General features: G+C 37.8%; 1 protein-coding gene across 9 annotated transcripts in view; it reads right to left on the bottom strand.

Annotated features, from left to right (window-relative positions):
- FTO (FTO alpha-ketoglutarate dependent dioxygenase) overlaps positions 1 to 16676 on the bottom strand; it is a 427826-nt gene that overhangs the window by 257856 nt on the left and 153294 nt on the right. For all 9 annotated transcript variants that reach the window (XM_035713646.2, XM_035713645.2, XM_025447102.3 and 6 more), the window contains exon 5: positions 3358 to 3437. In XM_035713646.2, coding sequence (XP_035569539.1) covers positions 3358 to 3437 — 80 coding nt within the window. The remainder of the gene's footprint in view (positions 1 to 3357; positions 3438 to 16676) is intronic.

Here is a 16676-nt window from a genome sequence, read left to right on the forward strand (position 1 = left end):
AAAAAATGTTTTTAATTGAACAAATATTTGCTTGTATATGTACTAAGTATCACAGAAAGGATAACAAGAAGCTGATAACACTGGTTGCTAGTAGGGAAGAGGAGCTGGTTGGCTTTAGAAGAAACAGATATTAAACTATCTATTTCTTGGGTACTTTTTGCATTTTGAACCATTTGAGTGGCTACCTATTCAAAATATAATTATACATAAAATTTAAGTTAATAAAGGATATTCAGGAGAACAGATTTCTTCTGTTCCAACAAGAAAGAAAAAATCCAATAAAGGTCAAGAGCCATCAGATATAATCTAGTCACATGTAATAAAAAAACTAAATAGATTTCTTCTGATTTAACTAATATGAAATTCAGAACATCACTTCCTTAAGACAATCTGTTTCTAATGTATTTTGAAGAGACAGAAAATAACAAATCATTTTGTGTGGCACAGATAAAGCATGCCATGTTAATTCTGGATGAAGGAGAAAACATTCATAAAATAAAAGTGAGGACTTCTAGTAAAAATAAGTAAGGACTACAACACTGCCCTCAAATCATAGATTTTTCCTATCTCCTCTCTGGATGGAAATAATAATGTAACCTTCATGTTAGAAAAAAATTTTCCCTCTTTTATTACAACAATGATTTAACATGAAATAAAAATTTATAGAAAAAACCATAATCCTGTCACCTTACCTTTTTTTATTGTTTTTATTGTACATGATTCTTTGTCTACACAGCTGTAATCAGAATGTACACATCAGTGTATATTCTGTTTTTCTCTGTGTGTTAAGTATTCAAAATAAGTATTTTCAGTGGTTGCTCATTGGGGCGATATTAATTTACTAGTCGTATACTCTAGAGGCACTAAAGTTCTGTTTAACTTTTCACAACTCTTTTTTTTTTTTTAACTTTTCACTACTCTTAATCACTCTAAGCAAACATCTTTATACATGTGTGAGTGTGTGTGTACTCCTTTTTAATTATTTCCTAGGTTTGGTTTCCAAACAGTGTTATGAGATCAAAGATATTTTTATGGTACTTTATACATATCCCCATATAGCTTTCCAAAAAGTATATCAATTAGAAAAACTTCTAGAAGTATATGAAGGTATCTGTTGCACTGTAACTTTACTGACACTGAACATTATCATTTTTTACTCTTCACAAAAATAAAAAGTTACATTAAAATGGTGATGTTTCAAAAAAGTTTTTTTTTACTTTTAGGTGATTATTAAAGCCTGTATACATAAGATCACATAAAACAGAGTTAGTCCATTTTTTCTTAAAAGACCAGATAGTAAGTCTTACAGGCTTGCTGGCCTAAGGTCTCGTTCCAACTATTCAGCTTTGCCATTGTTAACTCCAAAGCAGCCATAAACGATATGGAATCAAATGCGTGTGGCTATGTTTCAATTAAAATTTTATTTATAAAAACAGTTGGCTAGTCCACGGGGCATAGTGTGCTGACCCTGATCTATAATACAGAAAGCAAGATGGTCACATCATTCATAGTAGAGGTGTCTAATTAGTAGCCTGAACTTGGGTACAAAGCCTGTAAAAGACAGAGATTTGAGATAATGTTTTTCTCTCAACAGCATCACTACATATACCTGCTTCTTTATATAAAAGTTAATTAGTGCCCATGATGTTGCCTAAAACTTAGAAGACACAAATACAGCTGTGACTTAAGCAGAAAATGCTGAACCTCAGCATATTTTGAAAGCACTGCTACTCTAATAAAATTGGTCCACCTGGAAAAAAGGAAACCAGACCACAGGGATACTGTTCAAACTGTCCTCTGGGGGGCCCCTTTTGGTGGCTTCTGTATAGGCATGTCTACTGCAGGAGGTGGAGGAGGAGAATTTTTGTCCCTTGTTTGCATTTATCTGCTGGACCGTTCCATGGGGGAGCTCTAACTCAGCCTGTTTAAAATTGAATGAACTACTGTCTTCCCCTAATGTCTTAAACGGTCATTTCTACTAATGGCAATGACATCCCCAAATCACCCAGGCTTGAGAATCAGCCAAGAGCCCAGCACAGGGAAAGCATCCAATGAAGAGTTCATTCAATCATTTGTTTGTCCATTCATGCATTCATTCATTCTTATACTCCTTCCTTCTCAACTGTCTAACAGAACTTACTTCCAGGTCTCTTTTATCATTATCTGTGTGTTTGTTTGGTACCTGGCTTCCCAGTTAAAATGGAAGGTTCAACAAAGGTAGTGTCCACAGATGTCACATTGATGATGTTGACGGCTCTCTCTCTCAAGCCCGTTGTGCGGCTAAACATGTCACAGGGACTCAAGTATTTAGATGAGCAAATGGAAGAGAAGGGCAAGGGAGAAAAGGAAAAGAGCAAATGGAAGAGAAGGGGCCAGGGAGAAAAGGGGAAGGGGACAAAGGAGTGGTTCATGGGCTTGATGGTATCTTAATTTAGTAGACACTCATGCCCTCTCTACCCCACAGCAACATGACCAGACCACGAGAAAAGCTATTTAATTCCCGAAGGACATGCCACTGCCTTATAGACTCAGACTGAGAAGGTCTTGTGCTTGTGCTTCCTGCCACTTTGTACTATCCCTTCTGTTCAACTTCCCACCTCGGTCCTCCCTGTGGTATAATGAAAAGTCAATCTACAAAGCAAAGCATAGATAACAAGTTTGGATTCAAGGTCAACCTGCAGTCCTTTTCATGATTATTCCCCTGCTGTCTGGAACCCTCCTTAACCGATCACACAGTACTCCAGGGTAACTGTTAAGTATTTCCCACCTCTTAACTTTCCACTCTGAACCGGTCTAATCAGCTGACCATCAGCCACACTGCAAGTGGTAGCAGAATTTAGCAATAAAGTCTGGTTTATGGACACAACAGGGAAGCTCAGAAATTCCCTGGCACCACTGTAACTCTCTCCTTAATTTATATTCACATATGACCAGAAGCCTGACCAAAAAGTTAAGAGAAATGTAAATTCTCAACCATCAGAGCCCGGTCATAGCCAGCATATACACAAGCGCACAAATCCCCCCCATCTGCTTCTGGTCATCTCCTGTCCTTGACCTTGACAGATATAAACCCCTTAGAAAATCTAACTAGCAATATCTGCCAATAGCATTTTACCTTCTCCAAGAAACATAACCCCAAAGAAGCAAAATATACTTATCCCATGCTATGAATATTCTCTTAAAAACTGTATCCAACACAACTCAAAGTTAAAAAAGCAAGTAAATAAAGGCTAAAGTCAAGTTCGATGGAAGCAATTTTCCTATCAAATACTCTTCCAAAACTCTATGCAAAATTGCTCATTCAACCACTGCTGTCACATCCAATTAAGTTTGAATCACATTTTTATTTACACTTACCTCTGCCACTCGGTGGGTGGAACTAAACCGAGGTGGTAAACCAGCCAAAACACAGTGTTGGTGGGTGGCATTGAGATCATCTGTAGGAAAAATACCAAAAATTAAAAAATAAAAAAATAAAACCACACACACACACACACACATTTATTAGTCACTATAAACTATTCAACAAAAATACAAAGTAAACAGTAAATCCATCATTCAAGAACAACAATAACTGAGGAATTAACATCTACTTTGTATTCTTTAAACCATTCTTTATAACTAGGATGACTTTGCATATATATAAATAAAGTATATGTATAGACATCAAAACCATGACACTTCCAAGAGTGAAAGGGGATGTTAATTATTCCAGGACAACAGGTGTAAACCTGGATTGTCTTTAGCCAAAAGAGTACATGGTTATCCTACTTACGTGTAGTCTTACGATCACCACTCACCACTAAGTTTTACTCTTTATGAACTTCTTTCTCTTTCTCATGATACATCAAATTCTACCCATGCCTTTAGATAATAAGCCAAAACCTTTTTATACTATTTAGGGTGGAACAGCTTTCATCTGAAAATCTGCCTTTTTCTCTCCCCAATCAAAGTATCAACTTTACCCTAACAATTTTCCAGGCAAAAAACCAACCAACTCAGCAGTTGCAAAGTTTTGGCTCTCAGAAAAGAATTCTAGCCTATGGATTCACAACCCAAGAATGGAGTAGGTGGTGAATTCATCAGCTAAAGAATAAGCCTAAAACCACACGCAGTGGAAGAAAAACCAATGGCCAAGTTGTTGTGTATTCTAAGAAATGATGCCACATGTCAGGCAAAATCTCTATCACCTCTGCTTAGGACACCACTTTCTCTATTACAAAGAAGAGAAGGAAACAGTACTGGTCCCCAGCAGTGTGTGATTTCCTAAATAGGCAAGTGAGGCTTCTTACCAAGATACCAACACTCATAATGATTTAAACCAAAAGGCAGAAAACCATCATATCATTAAAATTAACTTTTAAACAAAATAATGGAAATGCAAAATGTCAGCCGAAGGTCTCCTGCTTCTGGACATTCTGGAGTAACAGTGACAAGGTTTGCCTTCCTACCTTAAACAACTATAAAAATGGACCAAAAGTAGGGACACCTGGATGGCTCAGCAGTTGGACATCTGCCTTTGGCTCAGGGCGTGATCCCAGGATCCAGGATTGAGTCCCACATCAGGTTCCCCGCAGGCAACCTCCTTTTCCCTCTGCCTGTGTCTCTGCCTCTCTCTCTCTCTCTCTCTATGTCTCTCATGAATAAATACATTTAATAAAAAAGAAAACAAAAATAGGAAACAAATGTTTCTGACACTGGAAAACAGAGCAAGATACAATCCCAAAGACAAACAAAATAGGTGAGCCCTAAGATTGCCCTAGCTTACTACCTAGAATGGAAAGGGGGAGTCAGACAGAACCCAGAGTTTTCAGTTTTCCCTCTTGTTGAGTTGTGAAGACAGAGACTAGAGTTTAGGAAAGCCAGGCAACAAGGATTTGTAAGACAGAATACTGGAACAGGAGAACCTGTACAAAGAGAAAACAAGTAAATATCTGCAGAAGAGTTTCTTCAAATCTGTGGCTAAGCACTGACCTGTCCACTTGTGAATGAAAGCTTCCCAAGAGCAAGAAAACAAGCACCAGCAAATGATAGGCTGAAAAATCTCAGACCTCATGTAAGGCTGAGGATATTTTGTGTTCTCAGCAGCTAGAATGGCACCTACTATGAGATAATGGGTTAGAGTCCTTGGAAAAGCAACAACTTAGCAGTAGAGCCAAATTAGTTCATCAAAGGCTGCCCTAGATCCACTTAATAGCTTAAAAGCAAGCCTCAAAAGTATCCAAGTTATTCCAAATACTTTAACTAGTCATTGGAGCAAAGTCTAACACTATTTAAAAGAATTTAACAAAATCAGATACCTAACAAAAAAAAATTCACAAATCTAGCATCCACTCAAGAAGTAACAGAGAAGAGGGGTACCTGGCTGGCTTGGTTGGTAGAGCTTATTATGACTCATGGTCTCAGGGTAATAAGTTTGAGCTCCATGTTGGATATAAAGATTACTTAAAAATAAAATCTCATAGGACTACCTGGATGGCTCAGTCAATTAAGCATCTGACTCTTAGTTTCGGCACAGGCTATGATCATAGGGTTGAGCCCCACATCAGGCTCTGCACTCAGTAGGAAGTCTGCTTCTCTCCCTCTCCTTCTGACCCTTCCCCTGCTCATGCTCTCTCTCTCTCTCTAAAATAAATAAATAAATATTTTTTAAAAATAAAATATTATAAGAAAAATAGTAACAGAGCAATGAAAGATGTGACATACATGATACATGACACATATGTATATATAAGATGTATACATATCACTCTCTTCTTTCACATATACACATCTTTCATATATATAAGTAAATAAAATGAGGCTTCTAAGGATGAAAAATGTAATATCTGAAATTTAAAAATTACACTGAATGAAATAAACAGCACTTTAGACATTGCAGAAAAAAAACCAGTGAATTAGAATACACAGAAATAAAAACTACCAAAAAATAAAGCACACAGAGAAAAAAAGACTAAGATAAATGAAAGGGCATCAATGACCTATGAGATACTACTGATCAGTTTAACATAAATATAATTTGATTCTCAGAAGAGGAGAATGACACAGGGCACCTGGGTGGCTCAGCCAGTTAAGCATATGACTCTTGGTTTCAGCTCAAGTCATGATCTCAGAGGTCATGGGATAAAGCCCTGCATCAGGCTCTGTGTTCACCGTGGAGTCTGCTTGGATTTTCTCTCTCCTCTCCCTTTGTGTCTCTCTCTTGCTCCTGTGTGCACATGCTCTCTCTCAAATAAATAAAATTTTTTTAAGATTTTTATTTATTTGAGAGAGACAGAGAAAGAGCACGAGCAGGGGGAGGAGTGGAGGAAGAGGGAGAAGCTGACTCCCCACTGAGCAGGGAGCCTGATGCAGGGCTCAATCCCAGGACCCTGAAACCATGTCCTGAGCTAAAGGCAGACATTTAACTGAGTCATCCAGGTGCCCCTAAATAAATAAATCTTAAAAAAAGAAGGAAGAAGAGGAAGAAGAGGAAGAAGAGGAAGAAGAAAGAAGAAAGCAGAAAGAAGAAAGAAGAAGAAGAAGGATAGAAAAAAATTACCTGAAAAAAATTATCTGAAGAAATGATGGCCAAAGAAAAAGATCAGAACAAAGAATAAGAGCAACAAATAGAAAATATTAACAAATAAGGTAGCTATTAAACCAATTATATCAATAGCCACTTTCAATGTCAGAGGAGTAAATATATCAATTAAAAGACAGAGATTGGCAGAGTGGATAAAAAGCCAAAACCCAACTATTTATATGTTGTCTACAGAAATTCACTTAGTATAAGGTCACATATAAACTAAAAATAAAGCAGGGGAGAAAGACATTCTATGCTAACACTAATCAAAACAAAGCTGGAACACCTATATGAATTTCAGTCTTTGTTTCTTCAAAACAAAGAAATTATCAAGGATAAAAAGGGCATTACAAAGTGATAAAGGAGTCAATCCTTCGTGAAGATATAGCAATTCTTATGTGTACGTGCCTTGAAAGAGAGCTGAATTATATGAAGCAAATCTAATACAACAGCAAGGAGAAGGATGTCTGTGTGGCTCAGCGGTTGAGCATCTGCCTTTGGCCCAGGCCATGATCCTGGAGTTCTGGGATCGAGTCCCACATCAGGCTTCCTGCATGGAGCCTGCTTCTCCCTCTGCCTATGTCTTTGCCTCTCTCTCTCCCTCTCTGTGTGTCTGTGTGTATGTCTGTCATGAATAAATAAATAAAATCTTAAAAAAATAAAAACAGAAGGAGAAATAGACAAGTCCACTATTATAGTTGGAAACTTCAACATCTCCTATCAGAAAAGGACAGATCCATTAAGTACAGAATCAATAAGGACGCAGCTGAACTCAAGAATACCATCAATCAATTGGATATAACTGACATTTGTAGACTACTTCATCCAAAAAGAGCTAAATACATATTCTTCTCAAGCTCATATGGAACATTTACCAAGATAGACCACATTCTGGGACCAGAACAAAATAAAAAACAAAACAAACATAAAAACAACCCAAATTTAAAGGATTAGAAATCATACAATGTCTGCTCTCAGACCATACAGGAATTAAATCACAAATCAGTTAACAAAAAGACAGCTAGAAAATCTTAAAATACTTAAAAGATTAAACAACTTCTAAATAACATAGTAAAAGAAGAAATTTCGGGACCCCTGGGTGGCTCAGCGGTTGAGCATCTGACTTTGGCTCAGGGCATGATCCTGGATTCCTGGGATCAAATACCACATCAGGCTTCTTGCATAGAGCCTGCTTCTCTCTCTGCCTATGTCTCTGTATCTCTGTGTCTCTCATGAATAAATAAAATCTTTTTTTAAAATAAAAAAAGGAGAAATCTCAAGAGAAATTTTAAAGTATTTTCAACTAAATGAAAATAAAAATACAACATCAAAATTTGTGAGCTGCAGCAAAAGCACTTCAAAGGGAAAAATTTAACATGCTGAATGCATACATTACAAAAAAAAAGATCTAAATTCTGTAATATAAGCTTCAATCTTAGAAAACTAGAAAAAGGAGAGCAAATTAAATCTAAAGGTAAAAAAAAATAACTAGAACAAATCAATGAAATAAAAAACAGAAAATCAACAGAGAAAGTCAATGAAACAAAGCTGGTTCTTTGAAAAGATCAATAAAATCAATAAGCCTCTGTCCAGGCTAAGAAAAAAAAGGAAAAATACAAATTACTAATACCAGAAATACAAAAGGGAACATCAGTGCAGATCCTATGGATATTAAAAGGCAAATAAAGTAAAATTATGAACAGCTCTCTGTCTACAAATTCAAAAATATAGATGAAATGGATCAATTCTTTGAAAGATTCAATCTGCCAAAACTCACATAAGAAATAGATCATCTGAATAGGCCTATGTGTACTGAAGAAACTGAGTCAAAATTAATTACCTTCTTAAACAGAAAGCATCAAGCCCATATGGGATCACTGGTAAATTCTACCAACCATTTAAGGAGAAAATTATATCTATTCTTTACCATTTCTTCCACAAGAAAAAAGAAGGAAGACGTCCTAATTCACTCTATGAGACCAAAAATACCCTAATACCAAAACCAGACAAAGATATCAGAAGAAAAGAAAACTGCAAACTAGTATCTCTCAAGAACACGAATGCAAAAATCCTCAACAAATACCAGAAAATAGAAACCAATAATATATATTTTATATACTTTTATATACATCTTATAGACTTATACAGAACTATCAAGTGAAATTTATCCAGGTATGCAAGGCTGGCTCAATATTTGAAAATCAATAAATATATCCCAGCACATCAACAGGCTAAAGAAAAAAATCACATGATCATATCAATAGATGCAGAAAAAAAATCTGACAAAATCCAACACAAATCCATAATAAAAACACTTAGTAAACTAGGACTAGAGAGTAATTTGTTCAATGTTACACAGATCATCTATAAAAAAATCTACAGCTAACATCATATTTAAACTTGATTTCTCACTAAGATAGGGAACAGGGCCAGAATGTTTCTTTTCTCTCTCTCTCTCTCTCTCTCTCTCTCTCTCTCTCTCTTTTTAAAGATTTTATTTATTTATTCATGAGAGACAGAGAGAGAGAGAGAGAGAGAGAGGGGCAGAGACACAGGCAGAGAAGCAGGCTCCATGCAGGCAGCCTGATGTGGGACTCGATCCTGGGACTCCAGGATCACGCCCTGGGCCTAAGGCAGGCGCTAAACTACTGAGCCACCCAGGGATCCCTAGAATGTCTCTTCTTATCATTCCTTTTCAATAGCACACCGGAAGTGTTTAATGAAATCAGCCAAAAAAAAAAAAAAAAAAAGGTATACAGATTGAGAAGGAAGAAATAAAACTCCTTCTTCACAGATGATATGACTTGTCTCTGTAGGAAATCCAAAAGAATCAACAACAAAAAACTCTCCTGGAATTAATAAGCAATTTTAGCATGGCAGTAGGATATAAGCTTAATATACAAAAGTCAATCAGTTTCCTAATGAGTAAGTGGAATTTGAAAGTAAAAATTTATTACCAATTATATTAGCATCCCCCATAATAAAATACTTAGATATAAATTCTAACAAAATATGTACAAGGATCTACATAAAGAAAACCAAAGGAGCGCCTGGGAGGTTCAGTTGGTTAAGCATCTGACTCTTGATTTTGGCTCAGGTTACAATCTCAGGCTTTTGAGAAAGCTCCAAGTCAGCCTCCATAGTGGGAGACTGGATCCTACTTGAAAGATTCTCTCTCTCCCTGTTTTCCTTCTCTCTACTAAAAAATAAAGAAAAAAGTAAAAAAAAAAGGAAAACCAAAAACCCTAATGAAATCAAAGAACTAAACAATGGAGAGATATTTCATGTTCATGGAAAGATTCAATATTGTCAATATGTCAGTTTTTCCCAACTTGATCTATAGATTCAATGCAATCCCAATCAAAATCCCAATAAGTTATTTTGTGGATTTTGACAAACTGATTCTACAGTTTCTATAGTGAGGCAAAAACCCAAAATAGCCAACACAATATTGAAGAAGAACAAAGTTGGACTTACCTAACTTCAAAAATTACTATAAAACTAGAGTAATCAAGACAATGTCTTATTGGCAAAAGAATGGGCAAAGAGATCAATGGAACAGAAGAAAAGAGAATCCAGAAAAAAGAGCCACATAAATATGGTCAACTGATCTTTGACAAAGGAGCAAAGGCAATAATACAATAGCAAGGATAATCTCTCCAATAAATGGTGTTGGAACAACTGGATAGCCACATGTAAAAAAAAAAAAAAAAAAAAATCTAAGAATCTAGAACCAAACTTTACACTTTTCACAAAAATTAACTCAAAATGGATCATAGATCTAAATATAAAATGTCTAAAACTAAAAAATAACAGAAGTGGAAATCTAGATGACTTTGGGCTAATGATGAGTCTTTGGATAAAACACCAAAAGCACACCCCAGGAAAGAAGTAATTGGTAAACTGCACTTCATAAAAATTAAAAACTGTTCTGTTAAACTCATTGTCATGAAAATAAGAAGACAAGCTACAAACTGGGATAAAATACTTGCAAAAGACATGCTCAATAAAGGGCTGCAGTTCAAAATATAAAGAACACTTGAAACTCAACAAGAAAACAAACAACTTTACTGAAGAAATGGGCAAAAGACCTGAACAGACACCTCACCAATATACAGACTGCAAATACGCACATGAAAAGATGCTCATTATCATTTGTCATGGAACTGCAAATTATAACAACCATTTGTCATGGAATTGCAAATTAAAAGACACTACTAAGCACCTATTAGAAGGGCCAAAATCCACTGATAACTGGTAACACCAAATGCTGACACAAATAACGTAAAAATAGAACATGCATTCGTTCCTGATGGGAATACAAAATGATATAGTTGTTTTGGAAGGCTATTTGTTCTGTAGGGGTTTTTTGTGGTTTTTTTTAAGATTTTATTTATTTATTCATGAGAGACAAAGAGAGAGACAGAGACACAGGCAGAGGAAGAAGCAGGCTCCATGCAAGAAGCCCAACGTGGGACTTGATCCCAGGACTCCAGGATCATGCCCTTAGCTGAAGGCGGCGCTAAACCGCTGAGCCACTGAGACTGCCCAGTTCTGTAGTTTCTTACAAACTAAACCTATTCTCACCATAAGATTCAGCATCTGCCCTCCTTGATATTCATCCAAATGAAATGAAAACTTAGGTCCACACAAAAACCTGTGAACAGATGTTTAGAGCAGCTTTATGAACAAGTGCCAAAACTTGGAAGCAACCAAAATATCTGTCAGTAGGTGGATAAACTGTGGCCCATTCAGACAATAGAATAATATTCAGCACTAAAAAGAAATGAGCTATCAATAAATGAAAAGAAATGAGGAAACCTAAATACATATCATTAGGTGAAAGAAGCCAATTGGAAAAGGCTATCTTCTCTAAGATTCCAATTATACAACATTCTAGAAAAGACAAGACTGCAGAGAACGTAAATAGATGGTAAGAGTTGAGTGGAGGGAGGGAATGAATAGAAGGGTTACAGAGGATTTTTAGGGCAGTGAAACTATCTTGTATGATACTATAATGGAAGATATGTCATAATACATTTCTTAAATACATAAAACATATCCATAAAATAGACAACAAGAGTGAACTCCATTGTAAAACATAGACTCTGAGTGATAATGATATGTCAAAGTAGGTTAATCAATTGTAATAATTGTAACCACTAGGAGCTAGGAGCCTAAACTGCTCTAAAAATAAACTCTATCTTTTAAAAAATTATCAACTGAAAAGTCTTTGGAAAATTATTTAACAGTCCATAGCTCACAGTCTTGAGACCAATATGCAGGTATATAACTATATAGTTTTTCTCCTAGGGTGTTCTCATGGCAAAGGAAAACACTCACATCATTTCATTCACTATGTAGATGAAGAACTACTTTGTGCCAGGTACTACTCTGGGCACAGTGAACAAAACAAAGTCCTTGCTTTCATGGGGGTTACATCAGGATGGGGAAGATATAGAGTAAGTAAATAAACAAGAAATTCAGACATGACTTGCTCTGGAGAAAACAGGACAATTTAAGAAGTATAAGAATTAGTGGGGGTGTGAAGGAATAACACACTACTAGATATGGAACTATTGCTGGGGAGAGCTAAGTTGGCTTGAGATCTGAATAACGAGGATCCTGGCAACACCAACATCTGGGATGAGAGAATTCCCAGCAGAAGAAAGAGCTGGCACCAAGGCACTGAATAAGCTCACTGTACTGGAGACTGCAGCAAGGTGCTCAAGGTGGAGAGGGAAAGGTGAACAGATGAAGGTGGTCGCCGTTGGTCACAGTCAGAATGTGGGGCTTAAGTCTAGATACAATGGGAAACGATTAGAAAACTTTAAGCAGGGGAAAAAAGGGTGATCTAAGTCTGAGTAGACCACTCTGACAGCTTTCTGGAAAAAAGGGAGGATGGAAAAGGGCAGGCTTTGGAGCAGGAAGACCTGTGGGGAAGCTGCTGCTCCACGTGGGAGCCGATGGTGATGTGGACCACCATGACTGAGCAGGAGATGGTGAGCAGTGATCAGGTCCAGAATGCTTTAGAGAAAAACAGAAGACCTGCTAAAAGATTGGATGGAGGAGGGAAGGAGGGGAGAGAGTGAAATTAAGAGCAGTACTGGGAGTTATCAAAGGAAAGAATGATTAAAGATGATTAAGTCACAAAACATTAGGTTGATGTGAAAACAGTGTTACAAAATGCAGTGAAAGGTGAGGACAGAGACGGGAGTGACAATTGTGGAGTTTTAAATACAAAGGAGAGGACAAGGAAGGAAGGAAAGGACCCAACCTCGGCAGCTGGGCTCAGAAGCGTGGTTTCAAGCCTGATGAAGGCTAAGTGAGAGACTCCCTTTCAGTCTGACCCCCCTCTGACGCCTCTGGTTAAACACACCTGAGAATTTCTGGTTAACCTGGACTATTTTGTCTAAAAGAACAAAATGAAGAGCAGAGGCTGGAGGAGGTTTCCTCAGGCAGATTCCCATAAAGGGTTGAAATCAATTTCTAAGAAATACATAAATGCCCTTCTCATTTACACAAATAAAAGCCTCACTGATCCTATGCTATTAGTACTAGGATCCATGGACATCATAGAGAAGGTGAAAACATCTTTTTAAAAAGATTTTTATTAACTTGGGAGAGAGAGTGAGAATGCACAGCAGCAGCAAGGGGAGAGGGAGAAAGAAGACTCCCCACTGAGCAGGAAGGAGCTGGGCTGGATCCCAGGACCCCGGGAATCACGACCTAAGCCAGAGGCAGATGCTTAACCAACTAAGCCACCCAGGTGCCCTAAAGAGAAAACATCTTAATGAACATTGGTTAAGTGCTTTTGTTCCACTGAGGGGCAACTAGTCTGATGCAGGCCAAGGGGCAAACACAGCATTCGAAAGAATACACTGAGCCCTATACCTTTATTCAAATCCTTGGCAATTTCCGAATCAAACAACTCTTTTGAAATTGCTCCCACCTGTCTCTAATCCATTATGGCTTCTAGAAAAAACCCTGTAATTTTCATCCAAGAGCTTCTAATTTATCTAAAACCCTAAGTCTGTACAAGTGGCTCCAACTTCATGGACTGTATGTACATCTTAAAAGATATGCTAAAAACATTTGCTAGCTTTACAAAACACGACTCTTAATTTTTAGGAAGAAAACACTAAAGATGTCTATTTGTTAGAGCTATTTCAGAATACAGCTAAACACTGACTAATTCTATATTCAAGTGGAATCAGAGTTTGTAGAATTTATTCAACAAAACAAATAGAAAAGCCCTCACTTTGCTGGCTAAATGCTGTGTGCTCTGTCAGTGGGTGAAGAGAGCTCTGGACATTCACTGTAGCATGAAATCTCATCTCATATATAAAAGACCATAGATGCAAAGGCATTAATTTCCGCCAGGGTGACTGAATCATGCCCACAATTCTCCTGAAATCCCACCTGCTGAGATTCCCCTCCCACACGGACCAACTGGGGCAGTCAGTCATCCCAAATTTAACCCAGCCCCTTACTTCCTTGGTTTTGTTGTCCAGTGTGTTACCAGGGCTATTTCATCCCAGATTCCTTAAAGTAACAATCAGGAGCTTCGTTAAAGGCACACTCCTGAGCTAAATAGGCCCAATACTGAAATCCAATCTTCCTGGCTTCACGCAGTCACTGAAGCTTTTCATTCTTACTCACCTGTCCATTCTCATCGCTCAATCTTAATATTTATGACCTTATTTTTCCTAGACATGGGGACATCCATGACTGAGAACATATTCAGAATTTAATAGCCACTGAAAGGGGGGAGGGGAAGCTTTGTGGCAAGATGTCGGTACAGACTCAGGCCTCTCAAGCTGCCCCATTCCCAGATTCCCCAAGGACATGATCAGGGGACTATTCAATTAGATCAAGACTTTTGTCAGCACTGAATATTAGAGAAAGGTGCTCAATATGCCAGAAATTGCGAGGGTTTGTTCTGGATAGGCTTAGGCGGGAGGAGATTAAAGAAAGGGTGAAGAGGGCTGACACATGAGTGTCTACACTGAAGGAGCAGCACCCTAGTAAATACAGCAAGCCGATTCCGGGAGTGCTCACCCTCAAACTCAAAAGAACTGGGAAGGTCTGACAGGCTACAGGGCAGCCAGGGGGCAGGCCCCTTGCCTCCACGGGGCAATCTTAAATGCAAGCAACCTGTGACACCCACAGACCCCAGGATGTGCTGCTGGTACAAGCTGCCACTTTGAGAAGACAGCCTGACATAGCTGAGGTAAGAAACTAGAACAAGTAGGTGCACCATAAGCTGTCATGGTTTGTCCATTGGGCAAGCATCTATACCACACGGAGATCAAAATGAGTTATTCAGGACACTCCAATTCTTGAAATCTCTTATCTGGCCAAAGAAGGATACATTTTCATCCTTCCATACTTCGATGGAAGGATTTGGCTGGGAATGTACACCAAGTTTTCAAAAGAAACAATCTCAACACCAATTTGCCCATAAACCAGTACTAGTCCTCCTTCTGAAGGAAGAAACAGACAGAGACAAATCACCAGACTCATGTAAAAACACTGCAGTTCAAAGGAAAGGAACCACTTTGAAACTGTCTCTGCTCAAAAGGTTTTACTCAAACTGACAGGACAAATTTTTTATAAAATTCTCAATATTTTAAGAAGACACTTGATTTAAGGAAGCACTGCATCTGTGAAAATGGGGCAAGTAGACATGAAGATGGAATAATCTGCCATCAGGAAAGATTGCTTGGAGTTGACTTTCTTTTTTAAATAGTGTCCTTTCATTTAAAATGATGGAAGATGGAGTGAACAACAGAATACATGCTACACAAAATTCAAATTGAAAGTGGATGAGGGAACTCAAAACATTCTCCTAGAACTTGGAGGGAATATGAAAATTAGTGACAGAACAGCTAAGAAATAAGGGACAGATTCTGGAAGCCAAAATATATGAAGAATCCTAGAAAGAAAGCAGGAAAAGGATAGATGAAAGAACCACCAAAGAACAGAGGATATTGCTCAAAGTTGTGAAGGGACTCTGTACTACAAAATGGTTGTTGAAATACATAAACATATTCTGTTCAAAAATTAAATACAAAATATGACAAATGTTCAAAGAAAAACCATAATTTATCACTACAGAATCAAAACAAAGATGATCTTAGACATCTCTCAAACATCAAGTATTAGAGCTCAAGGGAACAATATCCAGAGTTTTCAGGTAGGAAGACTGCGTGAGACACAAGAATCCTATAGCTATCTAAGGAGGTAGCAGCATGTGAAGGTATAGTCACTTTCAATATAAAAACTCAGAGAATATAAGCTACCACCATTCCTTTGCCATTAACCTTCATGACAAACTTGTTAGAGCCTATACTTCATTTAAATAAAACCACAATACAAAAAGAAAACATAGCAGTAAGCTCCTTGACATAGGTCTAAGCAATGACTTTTTAAATATGACACCAAAAGCAAAAGCAATGACAGCAAAAGTAAACAAGTAGGACTATATCAAACTAAAAAGCTCTGCACAGGAGTGCCTGGGGGGCTCAGCCAGTCAAATGTCTGACTATTGATTTTGCCTCAGGCCATGATCTCAGGGCTGTGAGATTGAGCCCCCAGTCAGGCTCCATACTGGGCAGTGGAGTCTGCTAGAGAGATTCTCTCTCTCCTCTGCCTGCCCCACTCCCCCTCTCATAAACAAACAAACAAACAAAAACAAATAAATAAAGAGCTCTGCACAGCAAAGGAGACCATCAACAAGATGGCAACCTACGGAATGGGAAAAAATATTTGCAAATCACATATCTGATAAGAGGTTAATATCCAAAACATATTATCCAAGAACTCCTACAACTCAAAAGCAAAAAGCAAGCAATCCAATTAAAAATAGGCAGAAGATTTGAGGAGACATTTCTCTAGAGGTACATGAAAAGGTGTTCAATATCACTAATCATCATAGAAATGCTAATTAAAACCACAATGAGATAATACCTCACACTGGTCAGAATGCCTACTATAAAAAAGACAAGGGCAGCCTGGGTGGCTCAGCGGTTTAGTACCACCTTCAGCCCAGGGCGTGATCCTGGAGGGATCCCTGCATGGAGCCTGCTTCTCTCCCCCGCCCCCCCCC

Source organism: Canis lupus, chromosome 2 (assembly GCF_003254725.2).
Source record: "Canis lupus dingo isolate Sandy chromosome 2, ASM325472v2, whole genome shotgun sequence".
Lineage (NCBI taxonomy): Eukaryota > Metazoa > Chordata > Mammalia > Carnivora > Canidae > Canis > Canis lupus.